This window comes from Malaclemys terrapin, chromosome 2, assembly GCF_027887155.1.
Source record: "Malaclemys terrapin pileata isolate rMalTer1 chromosome 2, rMalTer1.hap1, whole genome shotgun sequence".
Lineage (NCBI taxonomy): Eukaryota > Metazoa > Chordata > Testudines > Emydidae > Malaclemys > Malaclemys terrapin.
Window position 1 is genome coordinate 219,899,107 of NC_071506.1, and position 24,971 is coordinate 219,924,077.

The 24,971-nt window shown below is 41.4% G+C and overlaps 1 protein-coding gene across 1 annotated transcript in view; it reads right to left on the reverse strand.

The window, feature by feature from the left end:
• Positions 1–20,046, reverse strand: part of RAB5A (RAB5A, member RAS oncogene family) — a 25,804-nt gene extending 5,758 nt beyond the window's left edge. The window contains exons 1-5 of the mRNA XM_054019997.1: positions 19,857–20,046; positions 9,735–9,987; positions 6,607–6,758; positions 4,762–4,884; positions 1,370–1,463 (exon numbers count right to left, since the gene is read on the reverse strand). Coding sequence (XP_053875972.1) covers positions 1,370–1,463; positions 4,762–4,884; positions 6,607–6,758; positions 9,735–9,897 — 532 coding nt within the window. The 5' untranslated portion in view covers positions 9,898–9,987; positions 19,857–20,046. The remainder of the gene's footprint in view (positions 1–1,369; positions 1,464–4,761; positions 4,885–6,606; positions 6,759–9,734; positions 9,988–19,856) is intronic.
• Positions 20,047–24,971: the final 4,925 nt, after the last annotated feature.

Here is a 24,971-nt window from a genome sequence, read left to right on the forward strand (position 1 = left end):
ACACGACCATTCAAAGCACCTTATTTGTGTTTCTATTCTGTTTAGGTCCAATAAAGAATAGAGACAACTGCACACTATTTTAATAGTAAAGTGTGTCTGCAAAACAAAAAAAACCCTACATAGATAGATTACAATGATTTGGACATATATCTGTGCATATTTATTTGTTTAAGTTAATTAAGTATTTTAGGAAAAATTGTCAGAGCAGCCACAAGCAAGAGTTGGTGGCCGCACTCTGAGGCCACCAAAAAATTTGTTGAGAACCCGATTTAGAGTCTCCATGAAAAGTGTTCACAAAATTGAAGCATTCTGCACATTTCAACTCAAGATTTATAAAAACATTGCTCCCCATGCTCCTTTGAAAAATGATTTGATTTTTTTTTTTAATCTCAATTATAATCATTATTTATCTTTGGTAAAGCCTACAAAAAGTTCTAGACTCTACATGAACGCGGCACAACTCCGGCCTCAAAGAGCTTAGAATCGTATAGAGCAGTGGTTTTCAAAGCCGGTCCGCCGCTTGTTCAGAGAAAGCCCCTGGCAGGCCGGGCTGGTTTGTTTACCTGCTGCGTCCACAGGTTCAGCCCATCACAGCTCCCACTGGCCACGGTTCGCTGCTCCAGGCCAATGGGGGCTGCGGGAAGGGCGGACAGCACATCCCTTGGCCTGTGCCACTTCCTGCAGCCCCCATTGGCCTGGAGCGGTGAACCACGGCCAGCGGGAGCCGCGATTGGCCGAACCGGCGGACGCGGCAGGTAAAAAACCGGCCCGGCCCGCCAGGGGCTTTCTCTGAACAAGCAGCAGACCGGCTTTGAGAACCACTGGTATAGAGTGTATCAATATCCTTTTCACTTGCACACCTTTAGATTGTTTTAAAAGAATTCCAAGCCTTTCCCTAAAAGCAAAAATTTTGCAAGTCAAACATTTCCTACTTATCTGCATCACAAGATAAATATATTTTGATATATAGTAAAGTGTGTTTCTTTGGTCATTCTGTTAGAAGCTCAGACAAAATGGACCATTGACCCTAAACCACCACACTGTTTAGCAAGTTGAACTTGCTAAACGGAAGTTTTGGGTTCAGAAGTGATGCAAAGATTCTTGTTCTCTGACAGTATGAGGGGATATGCTTGGTGCATGGGATGAGGCCAGAGCCAGATTGTTCTTAAGTGATTGAGGTTTAGAACATTAAAAAGGACTGCTTCTCTAACATCTTTTATGAAGACTACCACAGAGAGGGAAATCCAATTAACAAGGAGGGAAAAGTTGGGTAATATTCCACTCAGAGGCTAGGATAGAATGAACTTCAGAAAAGGACTACATACAAACCAGTTGCCTGAAAAGGTAGCTTCCATTTAAAAATACTTACCGATTGCCATGAATATTTCATTAACATTCATTGATGTTTTAGCCGATGTCTCCATAAACAATAAACTGTTGTCCTCTGCATAAGACTGCGCTTCCTATAAGTTACATATTATAATAAGAATTTTAGTTTGTTTTTAATTATGCAACTTAATACTTAAGTCCCTTGGTCAGTAGTGATAAAATACATAGCACATCATCTGTATGAAAGAATGCTCACTGAAACTTCATCAGCCTGATGTTCTAGGTATTATACAGCATCTGTAATAAACGTCTACACTGGTCTCCTACAGTAATTAAAAACCATACAGAATTCAAATCTTAGGAAATTCCTACACTTTTTGGTTGGCCTAAAATATCCATAAACAAAAGCCTAAACAAATAAAAAAATTAAAATAAATTCCTTGACTGAAACTCTGGCTTTGATAGTAAGGGGAACCAAGTTCCAAAAGGTGGGGCCTACAACTAACACTGACCTCCGAAAGCTAAGTTCTAAGCTGATAGCTGAGTTGTCCTAGCAGCCCACGTGCGTTTCAATAGCACACAGGGAAAGAGGCAATTTCTGGAGATCCTCTAAATCTATCTGCCTTTGAAGACAGATTATCGAAACAAATATGTCACTCTGAAAGAGTTCACTATTATAACAAACATGACAGGACAATAGTATTCAATACCACCCTTTAATTTTTGTTAGCCTGAATTTCAAATGTGAACTCTACCATTTCTTTATTCTAAAAGTCTCTCCTTTAGTGCCACCACCTACTGGCCAGTATTATAGCTCCCAGCCTCTAACTGGGAACTCAAATCTCCCTTTCAATCACATACATTTTATTCATTCCACATGTAGAACTCCCTTTTAACTCAATAGAAGTTCTGCACGAAGCAGGGGCGGCTCTAAGCACCAGCAAAGCAAGCAGGTGCTTGGGGCAGCCCATTTGCAGGGGCAGTAGCCGGCAGGGATCCAGCCTGGGAGCCGAGAACCAACAGGGGGCCCTGGGAGCTGTAGTTCCTTGGATAGCTTCCTGTCTATAGAGCCAGCCCTGGAGCAGGGAAAGAACTACATTTCCCAGCATTCCCTTGGCCGCTATCAACAGGAAAGGGAGGGGGAGGGAGTATTGTAGCTGAAACCTCATGCTGCAGCTTGCTATGAATGGAGAGCTCACTGCTAGAGCGGGGTGGCCCTGTGAATGGGGAACAAGTATGCCCACGGAGCAGAAGGCTTTGGCCCAGATATCCCCTTTAGAAAACTTTCCCAGACTGCATCAGGGATGCTGCTGTGACCTCACCTTACAGCCAGGAATGGGGCGGGGGAAGGGGGAGTCCAACATTTTTTTTGCTTGGGGCAGCAAAAAACCTAGAGCCGGCCCTGGCACGAAGACAGGTGAAAATATAATTGTGAAGAGCAAACTACATCACTAAGGCTATGTCTACCCTACAGCTTATGTTAAAATAATTTATGTTGCTCAAGGGTGTGAATAAACCACACCCCGAGTGACATAAATTATGCTGACATAAACACCGGTGTGGACCGTGCTATATCAGCCGGGGGGGGGGGCGGGCAGGCGGCTTCTTCTGCCTTCTGCCGACATAGCCATTGTCACTCACGGGGGCTGGAGTGGTTAAGCCGATGGTTTGGCCCAGTGGTTCTCAAACTTTGGTACTGGTGACCCCCTTTCACATAGCAAGACTCTGAGTGCGACGCCTCTTATACATTAAAAACACTTTTTATATATTTAACACCATTATAAATGCTGGAAGCAAAGCAGGGTTTAGGGTGGGGGCTGACAGCTCTTGACCCCCCCTGTAATAACCATGCGACCCTCTGAGGGGTCCTGAGCCCCAGTTTGAGAACCCCTGGTTTAGCCCATTGGCTTAGAGTGGCTACATTAGAGAGCTTGCAGCTACGCTGCTGTAAACTCTCTAGTGTAGCCATGCCCTCACTTTCATTACTAAGCAGCATCGTTTGCTAACCATATGCTATGTTACATTAGTTATTACAGAGATAGTGAAATTTGCAATGATATACCTATACAAGTTATCATTCCAAATATAGTTACACCATGTACACAGACCCCTAAGGTGTGTTGCAAAGATAAAAACTGAAAGCCAAGCCCCCAAGGAACGTATGTATCCATTTTAGCCATTTTTTTTTTTTTAAGTGCTATTGATCATTAAAAAGTTATTTATATTTGGTCCAAAAACCTGGCAATTAAATTCTGTCCTATGCAATTCTAGGGATAACAAATTCCAAGTATACATGTAACAATCACCATTTTCCATACTATCTTTTGTACAAAAAGTATTTCTAAACACTTTACAAAGTTATTCTAACACAATTAAACAGTTAATAATTTACAAATGTCAAGAAATAGAGTGAGAAATCAGGGAAGGTAAAAGTGAATGTGTTGAATTCTAGAGAGCAGATACTTTAAAAGTCACTGAGAAAGGAATCAAGAGTCAATATATGGAGATTAAGACATGGGAAAGGAACTCAGATGGAACTAAGGTACTGGCATACACAGCAATGTTCTAGATAAGTCAAAACACATTTGTGGGCAAATATGATGTTAGAGAAAAAGGAAAGTTCATGGCCAAAGATGATCCTAAGATTACAGAATATGAAAACAAATATAGAAGTCTGAGTTCTATTGGGTCATAAGCAAGCCTACAGTCATAGTTTGCCACTGATTGGCTTTGGGGCTTTTTCTGTACTTTGATTTGGTTTTATTAAGATATTTTTTATTAAATGAACCACCAAAAGCCTCTGGGCACAGGTACATCAGTTTTAAAAAAGCAAAAAAATAGCAAGAACACAGTCAAAAAGTCAGCTAAAACTTAACTCACTCAATTTACATTGCTCAGACCAGGCCATAAAGTAGCCAGATCAGCTGTGCATCATATCCTGAATGTCAACAAGTGAATTCCAAAATTCTCACTGAGAATGGCCTGTGTTCAGAACCACACCTACCCCTAAGATTGATTAACTATTGTTAGTGAAGTCGTCCCTAATAACTGTTAGGGAGGCATACAGGAAAAAGCAGTTTCTCAGAATACAAATTCAATTTACTGATAGATCTGACATATCTGGGGGAAAAAAGTTAGCTGTACCTTTAAGTAAAATTTAATTAGAAACTCTCTCTTTTCGGACAGCTGTCACTTCGTATCACATTTATACCCCTCACCCCTCAAAAAATTCTCCCTAGAAAATAATATTTTCAGATATACTATAAATTCATGTTTACAATTATCAACAGAATTCTATTACATGTGCAATCCTACAATGAAGGATTAATCATCAGAAAATAGTATGATCCCTTCTGAGGCGATTTCTATTACAGACTAGCAGTCCAACAAAAACACACTATTTCTTGTGAATAAAAAATATGTATGACGTACCTGGAAATCCACAGCTCTTTTATTAGCTAGATCAGCTTTGTTTCCTGCTAAAGCTATTACAATATTAGGACTTGCTTGCCGCTGAAGTTCTTTGACCCAATTTTTTGCTCTTGCAAAGGACTCCTGTTAATGATTGAAAAATAAAGAAACTCAGTTCTATTGTCCTTTTGTCCCTACTACCCAAATTTATCTTATCTGTCCTGTGAGCAAGAAACCTATCAGTGTATTCATTCTCCAAAGCTACATTCCAACTGGCTGACTGGGCCTTTTTAATGAAACCTCACTTCTTTAATTCCCAAAGGTGCATAGTTGGGACCACATTACTGAAAAATTAAGATCCCCTTTATCAATTACGTTAAATGGATGAAAAAGTGACCAAAATGACTCTTGGCTAGAGTGAAAACAGAGCAAACACTGGAAGAGAAGAGTGATAATTTTAAACTATTCTCTTCCCTGAAAGTGCTGAAAAGGGTCTCAAGACACTCAACCACAGTGGGCCAAGTCCTGAAGTCCTTACCCATTTTCTCCCAGTCTTCGTCAAGAAAATCCCACTGATGACAATGGGTAGTTTGCCTAAGGACTGGATAAAAACTGAGTGAGGACCTCAGGATTAGACCTTAAATTTCTTTTTGCAATTTTTCAGTTATAGTCTTATTTATAGCTACAAGCAAAATCCAAGTCATTATATTTATGTTTTCCAATGTGCTCTCTCTGTTGGAAAATAAGCCAAGGCCATTAGGCCAAAAGCTTCTGAATAAATGGAATCAGAGGCCCCTGGAAATGGGAAGGAGAAAAACCCAAATGATTAACTTTTTTAAAAAGAGTTTTAAAATAATTTAAAAAAAATCATGTATCTCCAAAAAGAGTACTCTTCTACATTAATTTCTTCCATCCTCTCAGTAGCTAGTAATTTTCACAGTGAAAGGATAAATTGCATAAAAACTTGAAAACCTCTTTTAAAGAATTTTTAAGATAATGAAATGTAAAAATTAGGAGCCATACTTCAATAGTAAAAGCCAAATCAAAGTGAAATGTGTTGCCTATGGCTTCATTCCTTGGGTGATGTGAAGTACTTTGTCTCTGACCTCACACTGCAGAAACAGGCACCAATAGCCTACTAATGTATTGTGGGTTTTTGTTATATTAGTACATATGATACAGTCCAACCTATTGTGATGGGATACACTTCCATACTTAGAAAGAAAAGTAATTTTTGCTGTAGGCAATAGCATTTTGAATTATTTTTATTTAAACATTCAGTGGAAGGGAAAATATTCTCCTTTAATTCCTCCGTTTGTGATTGGTCTAGCTCCTGGGTGGCCACAACACACTTTGTGCATCCTATAACTGGTATGGTTACACAGCAGCAAAGAGATTATGATATGAGCTCATTGTATATCTAAAGAGGGTGTCTGGAGAGTATTATAAAGCCTCACTTTTCTTCAGTAAAAGATAAAAGCAGTTTTTAAATGCTAAGCCTGCCAAGTCCTCTTGTCAATTTGTGTTTTTTTTTTAATTAAAAAAAAAAAAAAAAAAAAAAAAAAAAAATCACATTTTCCTATTTGTATGAAAGTGACAAACAGGAGTAACTGACTTACCATTTACAGACCAGTGAAAATGATAAAATAAAGTGCTGTCAAATGCACACGAGAAAAAAAAAATGTTTTTTGCTAACTTTTCAGTTAGAAGTTTTCAGTTACTTGTAATAGTAGTAAATAAAACATTAAATTACCTGCTCAAATTCACATAAATTAATGGAAGAATGAGGAAAAGGAATCAGGTCTCAACTCCCATGCTGGTTCCATTAGCCCACAGCTGCCCCCCTTCTCTATATATTGTACTTACCTCATTTGTAATGTCATATACAACTATAGCTGCTTGTGCTCCTCTGTAGTACATTGGTGCTAAACTGTGGTATCGTTCTTGACCAGCTGTATCCCAAATTTCAAATTTTACTGTTGTGTCATCAAGACACACAGTCTGGGTTAGAAAAGCAGCTACAAAAAGATAGAAAAGCTGAAATCAAAGGTCTATAGTTATGTTTTTACACATTCATATTCATTTATGTACACACAGTTATACGACATCTGAGTTTCCTTAGCAGAATGCATCATCAGTTGGTAAAATACAATAGGTTGGAAGAGGATATTAGGAGCAGTCTTATACTGCTTCAACAGCACAAAATGAAATTATTAAGACAACCTGCGTCCCCTTGTAGTAATTAAGGCATGAAAGGACAATTGGTATGGGAAGAAAATCCAATAAGTTAACTTTAGTTTTACAATATTGAAATGGAGTTGTCACAAAACAATCAGCACTCAGTCTTCCAAAAGTGTTTCACTCTGATGCACTAGAAGGCACGACAGACCAACATTAATGATATATTCTATCACACTGTACATCGTTAGTTCATTCCTATATACAGTTTTGTACTATTCTCTACATTCCAGCAAACTACTGTAGCTCTGATTCTGAAAACAGTGTATGATACTTGGTTCAGTCTTAGGCACCTGGGAACTAGAAACAAACAGAACAGTTCATCAATAAATAGCCCCTTGTAAGAAGTGCATTAGACACATTTTTCACTTCGTAAATGACTGAACACCTCTGAACCACGATACCATCACTTTTCATCATTTCCACTCTCAGGAGGAGCTACATACAACAATTTCAACTGCGATAGAGGACACTGGTATACCAAAAAGCAGGTTTGTCACCATCATGAAAGGCTGTAAAGCTGAAGTGAACTGATTGAGTAGTCTTGTTGTAGGGGTCAGAATGGATGCAGAGCCTGCTAAGGGTTTGTCCACAATACGATAAAAAACCCACAGCACTGAGTCTCAGAGCCCAGGTCAGCTGACTCTGGCTCGTGGAGCTGTAAGACTGCAGCATAGACATTTGGAGTCAGGCTAGAGCCCAGGCTCTAAGACCCTCCCCCTTGCAGGGTCTCAGAGCTCAGGCTCTAGCCAGAGCCCACACTGCAATTTTATAGCCCTGCAGCCCAAGCTCCACCAGCCCAAGTCAGCTGATCCAGGCCAGTAGTGGCCATGCTGCACATCTTTTATTGTGGCGTCGATGTACCCAAAGCCATTATGAAAATGCAAGCTTCTTGCATCTTCTATAGCCAGGTGAATGAAATTTGCTGCCTCATAAGTCCAATGTTAATACAACTATGTTAATTATCTAAAGATTATCATTCTTCTTAGAAGTCATACTTCCCCCTAACTCACAGTAGACTTGCTCCAGTAGACTGTGGAGAGAAAGCTCTAACGTTATTTTTGAATGTAGGTCTTCTACACAACAGCACTACACTGTCAATGTGCCTACTCCATCTAACTGCATTTTCTTTTACGAGTGCCATTATTCAGCTTCATAGTGCACATAAGCTCCCCTTTGTTTAAAGGCCTTTCTGTAAACAAACAGCAACAAAACTATAATTTAAACATACTAAGACTACACAGTAACAGGCTGTTTTTTGAATCCTGTAACTTGCATCCAGTAACATTCCCAGCTGGACTATGTAAAGTATACATTTTTCTCCCTCTACTTAATACAGTAAAGAGGCATATGTTAATATCCACTATTTAGTATAGTTTATGTCTCAGTTTGCACTTCTGTGGCTTCTTGTTCCTAATTTCAATGCTGTTTTCAAGTATTCTTTCATTCTTGTTAGGTGAGTAAAACTGAAACCAACCGGGGTAAATGTAAAAGTGCAACTATAAGATTCAAAGACCACTGAACTCTTCATGTGTAACAGGGTCGGGGTGGAGGGAGGTGTGTGTTTGTGTACATGAACTAGGAATTTGCTTCCGTATAACTGTCCTTGGGACCTTTGTTACACTATCAAAAGCAAACAGCTAAGATAATTGTTTATTATACAAAATCTTTCACATCAGCAATTCTAGATGCCAGACATACACGTCAATAAAAACATACCAGACTTCTGGAACAGCAAACAGAAACCCACTTATGTCGGACTCTTAAAGAGATCAGAGGTAAACAGTCTCAGACTCACAGAACCTACAATAACTAAACACAGAGCAATAAACAGATGTAGTAAGATTTAATTTGGAATTTTCTTACTTTTGTCAGCTCTGTCAGTCTTTAATGTGTGTGTGAAACCCAACTCATCTATAGAAGCATCAAAATGTAGATTAGATTCACACACTGGAGCAGCAGGGACAGGGTGTACTACAGAGATGTTACGGATCTGAGGGCACAGCTTACATCAGTCTATGTGCAAATAAGTGATTGTGGAGAATCACTTCAGTCTTGGAAGAAGTTATTCAGATTTAGCCAAAGGAGGAGTACAGTTCAGAGACCATATGCAGCTGCTTCATTGTAGGTGGTGCAGAAAAAACTGTTTCATGGGGAAAAGTAAAATCCACTCAGACTATTATAAAATCCTTGTTTCCCCGCCTAGTAACCAAGAGTCAGCTTTGATTGCAGTCAGGTGGGGGTGGAGAAGAAAGCACATATAATCCTAAAGAAAATTGAAAAATACAAATACAGCGAGTGTCTTCCTTTACAATCAAAGCCAGGCTGTTTGAGGGGTAAGAAGTTTGCAAAAAGTTGTGTGTTTTGCTGTACAGCAACCAAGGCTCTTCATCTTGCTAAGCAGCTTAACTGTATGTAATAAATGTGAATTGTTAGAATAGCTATATATCGCCTTAAAGAATTACCAGACACCAACTACAGTTTTAAAAACTGACTACCCAAACTTACATTGTGCCACTCTGTCCCCACCAAGCAGCACATATAGGTTTACAAGTCTGCAACAGCCTTGAAATAACAGCACTAATCTTTTAGCCCAGGCAGTAGAGACTCATGCTTTAAGATCCAGAGGTCCCAGATTTGATCACTACTGCAGATGGCTTACCACAGGGTATCACATTACATTTATGAAGACAGTCATTGGCAGAGAGGGTATATACTCAATACAAAGCTAGAGAAAATGTAACACTATTTCTCACCTCCAATGGTGCTCTCTTGAAACTCATGAAACTGGCCTTTTACAAAACGAAGCACCAAACTTGATTTTCCAACTGCAGACTCTCCCAGAAGTACTAGTTTGAACTGGCATATTTTATTCCCAGCATTTGGCCCATTGGGTCTTGTTGCTCCTCGATTAGCCATGTCCAATTTAGAAAGAAGTCCCTTGTTTCAAATTCTTGAGAGAAAAGAATTCAGGATGTGAACCGCGATGTTCTTACTGCTTGTAGCAACCTGTTTATCAAAAAAGTATATGCTATTAGAGTCACAACTGTAACATAATTATATGAAACTAATTCTAGTAATCATCCAATTAAGGGTCCAGGGCTTTCTGAGAACACAGTTATTTTCATTGTTTTAGGTGAAATAAGCCACTGAATTCTACCAGCACATCTCTAAGACATTTTTATTATATACTATTGTGAAAGTCTTTGCCATTGATATTAAAAAGTACTAGAGATTTTGGATATACACCTGAGTAACTTTAAAAGGCCAATTTTCAGCAAAGGGTTACTCAGGGTTTTCTGAAATCAGGCCCCTTCCCCTATAAGGTCTCAAACTGGATACCAAAAATGCTAGTCACTTGACCTATTACCCTGCATTTTCTGTGTTCCCTATGAGACTTCAGTTCACATTGTGTATCTCAGGCTAATATTTAAGAGTGCAACAGATCCAGACCTGCATATTTCCATTCCATTTCCTGTCATGTTAAGAACATCTTAATAATCAAAAGTTCCTCTTTCATGATTTTGCTGATGCCAAGCAATTCTTGACTACTCAAGTCAGAATTAGTAAAAAATAAATGGAAGGGTTTAATTAGGATGAAGAATTACTGGAAAACTCAATTACACCAGCATTTCAAATTTAATTAATGTATGGTAGTTTTCTACAGTTTATCCTTATAATGCATGTGAACTGCAATTTCTTCAAATAGAAAAAGCATACATTCAAAAGTGAATGTGACCCCTGATTTGAACAGCTTCTCTGATTTAACATACATTCTTGGAGGAGCTTAGGGACTGGTAATCTGATACGGAGCCTTTCACATTTAGGTCAATAGGAACCCCAAATCATCACCATTTGATGATTGTCTGGTGTCTTATGTAAAATGAATTGTTAGTCTCAATCCAGGATGTAGCATACAGGTGTTCACATAAAACAAACCACAACTGGAACCCTTTGTTAGTAGTATCTGCAGATAGGTCAAAGATCAGAGACTAGACGAGCCACAATCAATTTGGAAGTGGTCTTTTCAGACAAAAATTAAAAACACACTGGTTCAACAGTGTGAGGTAGCTTGCTCAGCCTCTGCCCATGCTTCACCTGATTTCCTGATGGAGCACTTTAGTCTCTGGAGATTTTTTTAATAACTAGTCTCACTTTCGAAGTTTTTATTAAAAAAACCCAAAAACAAACATAGGGAAGTTTGAGAACAGAAATCTGTTTTTCTTAACTACTTTAATAGTTTAGATTAAGCAGCGTTTTTCCAGGAAAACAGTGCCCGCAGGAAGAGTGGTGCAACACTTAGTCTAGCCCTTCCCAATTACATTCTAAAAGTGAATGTCGGAAGACCCCATGGGAGAGAGATGTCTATACTGCCCACTCCATTCTCTCATCAGGTAAAGGACAGTATTCCTGTGTTTATTGTTAATACACAAAATTACAGCTTGCCATATCTACCTAGGTTCTTTCCCCCCTGAGTTGTTTGTGATTACCGTATATACTCGTTCAGAAGCCAAATTTTTTTTAGTAAAAAAGAGAAGCACCAGAGACGGGGGTCGGCTTATGAACGGGTATAGAGAGGGAGAGGTGGGACACAGCCCCTCCTCCCAACAGAGGGAGCAAGGAGAGACAGCACAGCCAGCAGAGACAGAAAGGAAGAGGCAGGGCCAGAGTCTCTCCACTTCTGGCCACGCTGCTCTCCCCCAAGCCTCCAAAGCAGCTGCAGCGATAGGGCTGGCAGGCTGTACCCGTGCTGTTTGGCCCCGCTGCCCAGAGCAGGCTGCGGCCGCACCGCCCAGCCTGCCGGAGCAGCTCCAGTCAGGTCAGAAACATCTTCCCCTGACCCTCCCCAGATAAGGTGGGATGGGATGGGATGGGGAGAGTATGGGGGTCCCGGGCTAGGGGTGGGGTCATGTGGGGGGTGGTCACAGGGGTTACTCCCCTGACTCCCAGCTTCTCCCCCCCAAAAAATTTCCCCACCAGTTGCTGTCCTGGCCCGTCAGGGTAAGCAGCCGACGCGCCGGGACACTTGGTTTACTTAGGTTTACCTCCGTGCCTGTGGACGCTCAAGGTAAACAAACCATCTCAGACCACCAGCAGCTTATCCTGATGGCCCGAGAGCCAAAGTTTTCTGACCCCTGAATTATAGGGTCGGCTTATGAATGGGTTATAAAAATTTTCCATTTTTACTTATCCATCTTGGGGGGGGGGGGGGGGGGGGGGAGGAGGGCAGTTGTCGGCTTATAAATGAACCAGCTTATGATCAAGTATATACGGTAATATGTCTATACAGCCTACCAGAGTGAGCACCCCAGCCCGAATCAACAGACTCAGGCTTGTGGGGCATGTTAGTTTACACTAAAAATAAATGCATTTTTAACAGGTTGATATAACCTTAGTGTATGCATGGCAAACATAATAAGAAAGGGCACTGAATTGTCTGACAATAAGACTGTACTTGTCTAAAGCAGCGGTTCTCAAACTGTGGGTCAGGACCCCAAAGTGGGTCGCAACCCCGTTTTAATGGTGTCACCAAGGCTGGCGTTAGACTTGGTGGGGCCCAGGGCTGAGGCCAATGCTCGACCCCCACTGCTGAAGCCTGAGGGCTTCAGCCTGGGGTGGTGGGCCTCAGGCTTTGGCCCCCCTGCCCAGGGTCGTGTAGTAATTTTTTTTGTCAGAAGGGGGTCATGATGCAATGAAGTTTGAGAACCCCTAGTCTAAAGTAAAGCAAGTACATTTGAATCCAGCAACATTTTCAGTCATTACCAACCTGGTCCAGATTCAAACCAATGGCCAAGTTCTACATTCATTACCGTTTCTGAGCTGCCCAGTTCGCTACCCATCCATGGCATGCCTAACACACGTTTAGCCTTCACTTAACTTTATAGCTTCTCTTTTGTGGATTTAAATTCACACTGCAGCTAAAAGCACCTAAAACAATAATCTCCCTTCCCCAGTCTGCTGGCAGATGCCTTCTGAATCCTACACCACTAGTTTTACCCTCCCACCTATCTTACATCCATGAAATCACACAAGACTCCATAACAATGCGCTTTGACCAGCACAGCAATTGATAAACATTAGCATCCCTTCCCCAGTGATTCCAGACCAGGAAGTGAGACTGAGCAGAATGTGAATTCTGGTCCTTTACATGGTAATACAGATCAATATCTGAATCCTTTTATAATGAAGTTGTCACTGCACCTACCTAACATAGCACACCAAAGGTCCTGCTGCCAAAACATTCCAATCCTTCATACACAGGCCTGCACTGTAGTAACTGTTATATTCTGTCAATTCTCATAGTTAAGGATATGTTTTAGTCACGGGTATTTTTAGTAAGAGTCATGGACAGGTCACAGGCAGTAAACATGACTTTTATTATATACCCTTAACTAAAACCTGGGTGCCGGGCTGTGGTCCAGGGGTGCCGCGGGTGCTGGGAGGATGGTGGGGTTGGCAGGCTCCCTACCCGGCTCCAACCAGCATATCCCTGCAGCTCCTAGGAGGAGGGGCAGCCAGGGTGGCTCCGCGCACGGCTCCTGCCACAAACGCCGGCTCCGCAACTCCCACTGGCTGGGAACTGCAGGAAACGGGAGCATCGGGGGCAGCGCACGGGGCCCCTGACCCCTCCGCTTAGGAGATGCAGGGACATGCTGGTGGAGGCTAGAGAGCGCCCCCCCCCCAGTAAACACTGCCCCGCACCCCGATCCCCAGCTCTGAGCCCCCTCCCACACACCCAAGCTGCTGGTACTGGCCCAGGGGCTTCCGTGACAGACAGGCAGCCTTACTCATAGTCACTCATGATGAATCAAAAAGGGTTTCACATTATACCACCACAACCCACCCAGAATTAAATGTATTGCCTCTTGTGTTCTTACGAGGTATGTCTACACAGCCCGCAGAAGCGAGTCTCCCACTGCAGGTCAATAGATTCATGTTAGTGAGGTTTGTGCTAGCACTCTAAAAACAGTTGTGTAGACAGCACTTTGAAGTTGTGGCTCGGGCTGGAGCACAAGCTCTGAAGCCTACAGAAGTGGGGTGGGCTTCAGAGCCCAAGCCACAACCTCAGTGCATTGTCTACACAGCTATTTTTGGAGCATTAGCCCCACAAGCCCGAGTCCGTTGATTTGGGCTGGGATGCTTGCTCCGGCAGGCTGTATAGACCTATTACTTACAAATAACTCAGGAGGGAAAGAACCTACCCACACTGAAACCCAATTTCTGCCACTAGGCAAAAAACAAAAAAAGCTATATCAGTAATATCAGAACCACCCTAAACTGCATACCACAATTAAGCACACATTCAGATCAAGAATGTTGCATCACATTATTAATTTGAGTGAATCCTCCTGAAAATGAGCTGTTCGATTAGCCTAAAATGCACTTTTGGTCTTACTTAGGATATAGAAATGGATCTAGTAATTTAAAAGCAATTTAGGGATTTTTCTTCTCCTTAAAGTCAATTAAAAAAAATTGTAAATGAACTGTGTATCAGCTATAGATAGCTATTGCTTTGTTTCAACAGAATGATGTACAAGTAATGTATGTGGACAGACTGCAAAGCAACTCATAACAATGGATGAACTTAACATATTTAATCACTCCCTAGTTATATTGCAAAAAAGTGACACACAAGTTATCTATGAAACAACAAGTTAAATCACAGGGTGGGGTCAGCATACATATGATCTTCAGTTCTTATCTTAAGTTAAAAAGTGTCAGATACCGGCTCCTTACTCCTGATTTAAAAAAGTTTAAATAATTGAAATATTAATTTTTTCAGACCTCTCTTTTGAATATATTACTCTAGTTTGCATTGTAGTACAGTTTGGAGGGGAGGATAGCTCAGTGGTTTGAGCACTGGCCTGCTAAACCCAGGGTTGTGAATTCAATCCTTGAGGGGGCCATTTGGGGATTTAGTTGGGGATTGGTCCTGCTTTGAGCAGGGGGTTGGACTAGATGACCCCCTGAGGTCCCTTCCAACCCTGATATTCTATGATTCAGTAAGTATGTCAGGCAATTAGATACAATTTTTTTTTTTTTTAAACTTCTGAGACACACATGGTACATCTCAATTCTGCCAGCTATTCTGCACTCTGTAGCATTATTTTAGGCTCAAGTAAAGGCCAAATCCTGTACCATATGCATGAGGTTACTCTTCAGGACCAAGTCATTTGCTCAAAATCCCGAAAGGAAGTCTGCTACTCAATGGAACTATTCCACATTCTTTACTTCATCACTAAGGACTTGCTCACTATCCCTCTGCTACATCCTGGATAGCAGGAAAAGGATGTGATGCACGACTGTAGGTGTGGCAAGGCTTCAGAGATTATTCCACATGTAGTTATTTCACTCAAACTAGCCATTTATACATATAATTGCTCTTTATAGAGCTCCTGTCAGACTAGCTGAAACAGGCTATCAAGACAGTACCCCAGATCAGAGTTGGGAGGAATATTCACCGTATTAAAAAAAATAAAAAAAAATAAATGCAGAGCTGTTGGAAGTATTTTAAAATCTATAGGTTTTCGTGGCCCTCATTCATGACAGGCCACTCCCAACGTGCTCAGATACAATGGATGGAAGGCACTTATATAGGAGAAATATTTTATCAGCTGGATGGACCACCAAATAAATGTCTTTGAAGGAGACTCAAAATGCTACTACAAGTCAGAGGGAACCCCTGCAACTTCAAAACAAGTCTGCAGAGAGCATGAAGGAAAATATCTGGCAATGAGAGGTGTTGCTGTAGTCTTGGAGGTTTTTCCTAATTATCTCTGTAACAGAGATGTTTTCTAAATATTGCAGATTGGGTTTCAGCTGTTACATTTGTCATGTTTCTAGCATTTAGTAATTATTTTCCAGAAGACAGAAACTTCCCCAAGCTGCCAGCTAATACCAACACATTTAACAATGCCATATAAGAAAACCCACTACAACCACGCCACCCACTTATTACCAGCCCATGGGGACTGTAAGGCTTCTTTCAGCCTGAAAAGCCAGACATTTTAATGCATATCTGGTTGTTTTTCAGGTTGAAGAGCAGCAGCATCACCACTCTCCCTAAGCATAGGTAGAAACCATCATATTTTCTGAAGCAGAAGGGTCAAGCCTTAAGTTTTTGTATTTCCTCATTTCTTCTAGTACGGGGTAGGCAACCTATGGCACACGTGCTGATTTTCAGTGGCACTCACACTGCCCGGGTCCTGGCCACCGGTCTGGAGGGAGCTGCATTTTAATTTAATTTTAAATGAAGCTTCTTAAACATTTTAAAAACCTTATTTACTTTAATATATAACTAAACTATTATTGTATGTATAGACTTATAGAAAAAGACCTTCTAAAAACATTAAAATGTATTACCGGCACGCAAAACCTTAAATTAGAGTGAATAAATGAAGACTCGTCACACCACTTCTGAAAGGTTGCCGACCCCTGTTCTAGTAGATGGTTCAAACACTCAATATTCCTTTCACAGACTCGCTTTCAAACTCAATTATGAAATATTAATATTTTTCAGATTGGTTAAAAAAATCAACCTATTTGATATTCTCAATGAAAAACATCACAAAATCTCTTTAAAGAGCTATATTTCCATATCAGCACCTAACAGGGATTTTAAAAATGGCCCCAAGATCTCTCCTGAGATTCAGGCCACGTTTGTACACCACTTTCTTAATTCATATGTACAATACTAGTTTTGGGAACCAGAGAAAGCACGATAGAAGATAAACAGGATTCTTGCCTCTTCCTGTTAAGTACACACAGATTAAATTCAAATATTTACAGGATGATTTCCCATCAATTCCAGACACTCATTTTAGTAGCTGTAGCTATTCCTAATCCTGCAGTCTTGGTAATGATGTCCCAGATTGATTAACAAGATGTACAGCTCCTAGGCACGAAAGCAATGTAAATAAATACACGTTTATTAAAAAAAAAAAGCTATTTATTTGTATTCTAAGTAAGCTTTTCATTTTGCAGGTGCATTTTAGGATAGCAAATATGTGAAGTAAAGCTAGTTGAAGAATTGGAAATTCACAAATCTTGTTTCAATTTAACCATTAGAGACTTGATTTTTGAGGATGATCATAAAGGAGTTGTAAAATTTGGTCTACATTGAAACTCAGTTTAATGTTTTGACCTCAAATCAAGCTTTTAAATAAAAAAAAAATAATAGACATTTTAAGGAAATATATGGGCTATATAAGAAGAAAAAGTAAATGTTTCCTAAACATTTTCTTTAGTTCCCCCACTTCACCCCCAATACAGTTATCCACCTGGGTAAGGTTATGAAGCACCTTGTATTTTCTTACTCCAATAGTTTAAGAAAAAGGCAGTTGGAAAATACTGTGAAAGAGACATCATGAATTATAGTAGGTACACATGATGCTTTAATAGGTCTTTTCCATCTCGTGTCTGATTTTTTTTCAGGATACACTAAGCCATAGCAGCTCCAGGTCAGTATGTCAGCAGAGGAACAAAGATCAGATATATAGGAAAGAACGTCTGTAAATCCCATCAGGTAATTTGCCAACTCCTGGTTTTAGTTTGCCCTCTCACTCTCCTTAAATACCAAAACAGTCTATAAACACACATGCTGCTTTATCTTGTATTATAAAATACTGAGTCAAGTTAGTCCATTACATGAATTGTTTAAATAACTTGTGCTGTGACACCAATTACTATAACAATTTCACACAAAAAAAGTTTTCTAAAAGGTCTTAAAAGGATGTTACAGCCACTCTCTTGTATTTGAGATAATTCCGTTTAAATCAGTCTTGCCAACACTTACACTTATCCTTAATTTCATGCTTACCAGTAGTCTAAATCCTCCAGGACTATTCATCAGCATAGCTGAAATGTTGGCAAGAACAGGACCTACTATTCTAAAAAGTACCATCAATACAAAAGATCATGTATCAAAGTAACACTGACAATCTAAAAAATACAAAGTAGTAAGGAGATTAAGAAAACTAACACTCCCAAGTCTAGTATAGTATAGTGGGACACATTTATGTAAATTGGGGTTGATGCAGAATGGATTAGTAAATTTAAAAAGTTCTCATTTTACATATACAATATTCAGATATTTCATATTACACAAATTTTTAATTACATCTCTACCCCGATATAATGCTGTCCTCGGGAGCGCTGCTTTACCGCGTTATATCCGAATTCGTGTTATACTGGGTCGCGTTATATCTGGGTAGAGGCGTATATAAATTACATGGTTCTTTCAAAATTAGTTATGGATCAATACTGATTAGCCAGACATCACAAAGACCACCACATTTATGGTTAATTAGCATTTTGGATAAAGAAAGATGCTTCTAGACAAATTCTGGATCTGGGGACAAAATGCAGATAATCTGAAATTTAGATGATCATGGTTTATCTGTATTAGCAAGTTAAAGCTCAAGAGTGAATAACTACCGCTCACTGAGTGCTCATAACTTAACATGACATTATTTACAATACAACCAGTATAAACCCCTTGAAATAATGACCATCACCTGCTTTAATTCTGGTTTACAAACCTATTATACATGGTTATGTTCATATTTTTAACAACCCACCATTCTAGATATTGTTGCCAGCTTTATTTTCTTGTTGTTCCTATCCACCTTAAATAAAAATCTTAGCAACTTTAATAGAATTAGCATACTATAATATGGAATTTCCTCACCACAGTATTTGTGTTAGTTTTCCACATCATACATCAACCAATTTGTATTGAAAAGTATTGAGGGAACATACCAAACAAGTAAATCACACAGGTAGTCTATGAAATTTACATCCTTCCAATTAAAGATAATAAGCCTAGTGTGACTACATATGTATGATGTATGTGAGTTATTGATTGTTTTGATATCAATTTCCTGTGTGACTGATGCACCAATATAGGTAAAGGGTCACCTATTACCAAAATCTTCCATCACTTAATTCAAGTTAATATTAACAAATTTGAGTTATCTAGAAAGGGGACTCATTACCTCATTAAAGAGGTTTAGAACATAAGCAGTTCAAACATTTGTTAATCTCCTCGAAATCTCATCTATCCCCACCCATTAAATCTGAAAGGGCCCCCAGGCTAAGACGTTTCTGAGCTGCTTCAAATGTCACTCGGGAGGGTATAGTTAAATTTTAATCGAGGGATCGTTCAGTCTCTCCTCCATCCAGATTTTTAGAGGGAAGAGAGAGCACAAGATGACCATGGCAGAACCTGGCTGTGTGTTTTAACTCTCTCTCTCCTAGGCCTAGCCTTCTCGTACGGAAGTTTCATGTTAACTTTTTACCAGTCTGCTTCCCCTCCTGAAGACGGGCTATTTTACAACATCAACCCAAGGTGCTCTGTGCACGCTGCTAAGTATGTAACGACCCCCTCTCCGCCCTTTCCCCCCGACCTACGTCGGGGAGCAACTGCAGGGGGAGGGCTGTGCGCTCAGATGGTTTCCCTTCCCAGTTCCCACGCCTCTCCAGGGCACCCTCGCTGTCCCAACAGCAGCTGTGGGGGAAGGGGACGCAGCACCTCCGCGGGCCGCGTCACACAGCAAGCTGGGGAGCAGCCGCTCCCCACACCGGGGGCGCAAAGCGAGGGACCGCGGGGAGACGGGCCCGCCCCCGCCTCCTTCCATCCCCCCGCGGCTGTTCCTCAGCCTCAGCCCGAATATAGGGAAGTGGGAGAGTCGGGGGCGCCATTTTGAGGCGGGGGAGACACAGACCAGCCGCTCCACGGTCCCCGCCCCGGGGTTCGGCCCCAGAGCCCGGCGGCGCCAGGAGAAGAAGCCTTCGGGTGAGGGCTCCCTGGGGCGGCTCTATAACCCCCCTCCCCGCTGGCGGAGCTCGGCCAGTGCCGCCCGCCGCTGTCTCCTCACCTGGCGGTGCCGGGCAGCCGTGCGCGCGAGCGGTGCGGGAGGCGCAGCGGCTTCTCTAGCTCCCGCGGCTGTGAGGGGAGGCGGCTCCTCCGCGGGGTGCAGGAGGTGAGGGGCGGGGGCGCTGCCGTATCTCACCCGGGCCGCCGCCAACTTCCGCCTCCTCCTGCCGGACCAAAACACACACACGCACTTCCGCCGCCTCCGCCACGTCACGGCCCCATCTTCCATTCAGTTCCGGGAGCGGCCCGGAGCTGTGTTGGTGGTGGCACCTCACGTGGTTCCCCCTCCCGACAACTGTGACCGAGGCAACCCGGCGACAGCCGAGCAGCTGCAGCTCGGCGACCGTGGAAGAAGCACAGCGCGCAAAGGATTATGGGCTACATAGCGGGGCGCGAGGAGCTTTTTGTCTGGTGGCACCTCTGCGGTGGGCGCTTCCGCCTCGGTAACTGACATGGCGGTCGCTGCTAAACACTCACGTGACCTGCTACCTGCTCTTTGGAATGATGCGGGCGAACCTCCCCGGCTACGCCCAAGGCCTCTTAAAGGGCCAGCGTTGTGATTTTGACTGCGGTGCTTTCCTGCCTGCTGAGGGGCTTAAGTGACCCTGACCTGTTGTAGGCTGGTGAGCTGCAGTCTAGGGGGCAGCATCTGAGAGGCAGCCACAGCCACCTGGTTATGGCTCAGAGCCCAGTATTGCCACCCTCAAGCACTCAAAAATCATGAATGAACACTCCCCTTACCCCTGAAAATCATGAGATTAAAAATGCATCCGATGAAGTGGGCTGTAGCCCACGAAAGCTTATGCTTGTTGCTGGCACAGAGGGCCAGAGGAGGGCAACAGCGGGGTTCGTTGCCCGGTGTGCTTCGCCAGGGTGGAGAAGCAGACACAGTTTATTCAAGAGCTCTGAATAGGAGTCCAGCATGTCTCAAATCAAGCACCCTGATACAAGCAGTTTTTCCCTTTTTATCCTTTCCTTCCTCCCCCCATTTCTTTCCTACCTCCCCCTTCCTCCCTTTGTAGCAGTTACATTAAATGACCTTGGCTGTGTAGCTTGTTTGCAATGTTCCCTTCTGCAAGTTATTTTGTCCTTCAGCTAGAAGCATGTAGGTTCCCCTTATCACTACCGCTTTCCAGCTGCTGGCCTGTGAGGTTAGTAAAGTTTAACATGGAGGGGCTTTGGTTCACTTTGGCCTAGAGTCAGGGGGGCTTCATTGACTCTCGTGGTCTCCCCCACCCCCGAGTTACCTAGGGTGATGCCTAGTGACACCAACATGCTCAAATACATTTGTTAGTCTCTAAGGTGCCACAAGTACTCCTCCTCTCCTAATATTTAAGCCAACGAACCAATACATTGTAGGTTGCTTTCATTCGCCACCTGGGTTTTACCATCTGTAAGAGTCATGTTTTCAAGCTTTTCTCCAAACCCATGAGGGCTAGAAATGTACCTTCAAAACAAAATGTGATGTGAGAGTGGACATTCTCATATAATCCTGAGTCCAGGAGCTGGAGCTTTATGGAAATCTTCAAATGTCATAGGATGTGTGATCCAATCACCAAAGCTGGCAACACTAGTTTTGACTAGAAACCTGCTGATTGCAGACACAGCTAGGGTTGCCAACTTTCTAATGCACAAAATGCTTTAGCCCAGTAGCACCACTGACCAGACTTTTAACGGCCCAGTCAGTGGTGCTGACCGGAGCCGCCAGGGTCCCTTTTCGACTGGGCATTCTGATCCAAAACTGGACACCTGGCAACCCTAGACACAGCTCTGGTCTGCCTACTCTGAGGCTCTTTGGGGAATTTCTCATCATAGACTTCAAGTAATGTGGTGTGGGTGCCATATCCATGCAGCGACATGGGGCCATAGCTACTGCAACAGAGAAAGTGACATCAGAGGAGGATTAAATCCAAAGAAACACACAGAGAAGATGATTCTTGAAGTCATGACAGCCACAACTGCCCATGTTCACATAAAGTAGGAGGTGGATTATTGGGCTCATCATTAATAAAAATAAATTAATAAAATAAATGTAGTTGATGGTTTGTTTGTTTGTTTTGAAAACAGGATGTTTCTGGTGTGGAATGAGGGAGACCCATCAGCAATGAGGAAACTCAGGTATTTCAATTTCCCAGTTTTGGAAGGTATGGTAGAGAGTGACCAGGTTATTTTTCTATTTTAAAAAGCATCCATTATTTGGTGCTTATATCTAAGAGTCACAAAATCAATAAAAAATATGTTTTCAAGAAATAATCAAGTTAAGCACAACACTTTATGATGTGGCTGCTTATTTCAGAGAGATCATGGCTCAATTACATTTATGTACAAACAAAATAAAGTCCAAACTATTAGCATATATACTAGGTGTTTTAAAAGACAAAATTTCACAAAGCTGAAAACAATTGTGAGACAAATCAGGTGGGAGAAAGAATTTAAATAGAAAAATGTGAATGGTAATGGCATAATGGTTATGAACATTTTACTACATGCCCAAAAAAACACAATCCAGAAACAAGTCTATGCTAGTTAAAAACCAACCTGTCTTACAAGGGAAGTGAAAGTAGCTATTTTATGTATAGTGAAAGTAGTTATTTTATAATATACACACACAGATGAGAAAAAGGAAGCTAAGAATTGTAGAAAATTTATAAGGGAAGCAAAAGGACCCCAGGAGGAATCTATGGCCAGGAGAGTTAAGGACAATAAGGAGGAGGTGTGTGTGTTTTTTTTTTTAAAGTATATTAAGAACAAAAGGAATTGTAATAATGGTATTGGTCCCTTTCTAAATGGAAATGGTAAAAATGTCAATGACAATGCAAAAGGGTTCAATAAATATTTCTGTTCTGCATTTGGAAAAAAGCCAAAAGATGTATTCATGTCATATGATGATGATGATTGATGATGAAATACTTCCCCTTCCAACAGCAACTAAAGAGGATGTTAAACAACAGCTAATAAAGTTGCACATTTTTTAAGTCACCAGGTCTGGATAACTTGCATCCAAGAGTTCTAAAAAAGCGCTGTCTGAGGAGTTCTCTGGACTATTAAGGTTGATTTTCAATAAGCATTGGAGCACTGGGAAAGTTCCAGGGGACTGAAAGACAGCTAATCTTGTGCTGATATTTCACAAATGTAAACAGGAAGACATGGGTAACTATGGGCCTGTCAGCCTGATGCTGATCTCAAGCAAAATAATGGGACAGTTGATACTGGCCTTGATTATTAAAGAATTAAAGGAGAATAATAGTACACTTCTACCCCAATATAACGCTGTCCTCGGGAGACAAAAAATCTTACTGCGTTATAGGTGAAACCGCGTTATATCGAACTTGCTTTGATCTGCCAGAGTGTGCAGCCCCGCCCCCCGGAGCGCTGCTTTACCGCGTTATATCCAAATTTGTGTTATATCGGGTCGTGTTATATCGGGGTAGAGGTGTAATGCTAATCCACCTGCATTTATGGAACTAGATCTTGTCAAACTAATTTGATTTTTTAAAATTACAAAGTGTGGTTGATAAAAGTTATAGAGTTGATGTAATATACTTAGACTTCTGTAAGCCATATAATTTTGATACAAGGATACAAAATCAACATGATGCACATTAAATAGATTAAAAACTGGGTAACCTGATAGGTCTCAAAATGTAACTATAAATAGGGAATAGAATGGGTGTTTTTCTAGTGGAGTCCCACAGGGATCAGTTTTTGGCCCTATACTATTTAACATTTTCATCAATGGTCTAGAAGAAAACAAAGTCATTACTAATAAAGGGTGTAGAAGATTGGGGGAGTGGTAAATAATGAAATCTTCGGAGTCAAGGTGGACATGAGCTCCAAGTGCATCACTGTGGTCAAAAGGGCTAAGTGATCCTTGGATATATAAACAGGGGAATATTGAGTAGGAGTAGAAATGTTATATTACCTCTGTGTTTGGCACTGGCATAGGTGCTGGAACTAGGGAAGCTGGGGGTGCAGCAGCACCCCCTGGCTTGAAGTGGTTTCCATCATATACAGGGTTTACAGTTTTGTTCAATGGTTTTTGGCACCCCCACCATAAATAAATTTCCAGCACCCTGGGCACTGGTGTGACTGCTACTGGGATACTGTGTCCAGTTCTGGTGTCAACAATTCAAGAAGGATGGTGAAAAATTGGAGCAGGTTCAGAAAAGAGCCACAAAATTGATTAAAGGGTTGAAAAACATTTTATAGTACAATATGCAAGGACGTCAATCTGTTTAGCTTAATGTGAAGGTTAAGAGGTGACTTGATCAGTCTGTAAATCCTACAGGGGTAACAGAATAAAGGGATTTTTAATCTAGTAGACAAATGTTCTAACAAGTCCAATGGCTAAAGGCTGAAGCTAAAAACATTCAGAACTAGAAATAAAGTGTAAATTTTTAATGGTAAGGATAAATAACCATTGGAAAAACTTACCAAGATTCTCCATCATTGGTAATTTTTAAATCAATATTGAATTTTTTTTAAAGCTATGTTTTAGTTCAACCATAGCTATTGGACTTGAAACAGGAATTAATTCAGGAAAGTCCTATGGCCTTTGTTATGCAGACGGTAAGACTACAAATTATCACAATAGTCCCTTCTGCCCTTAAAATCTATTAATTTAATTTATGATTTCGTCATTAATCAGCCTTTCTGCTGGAGGGTTGGAGCAAACTGATCACAAACCTCCAGGAACATCTGTTTCTTCATGCTAAAGTTCTGGACCCACTGCTGGCCATCCCAGGTCCACATGACGATGTGATCCCACCAGTCTGTTTCTGTGGCAATGCGCCAGAAGAACCAGGCTACATAGGAGGAATCTGTGGCTAAAGCAACAATAGGCATCAGCAGCATCAACTAGTTTGGAGCTGGCGTGTCAGTAGCCCCTTCAGAGAGGTGCCTTTGGCAGTTCAAAAACTGCCACCAGAAACGTCCACCACCAGCATCTTGCAGATTCTCTGTTTGTGTCCTGAAATAGAACTGAGAGCAGGAGATAGAGACATTCTACCAGGTCAGGCTCCATGTTGGCTCTGGCTGCAGGGAGTGTGCAGACACAAAATTGTTCTGCTGGAGGTGTTCACGATTTAAAACTACACAGAACATTTCTGGTCAACTT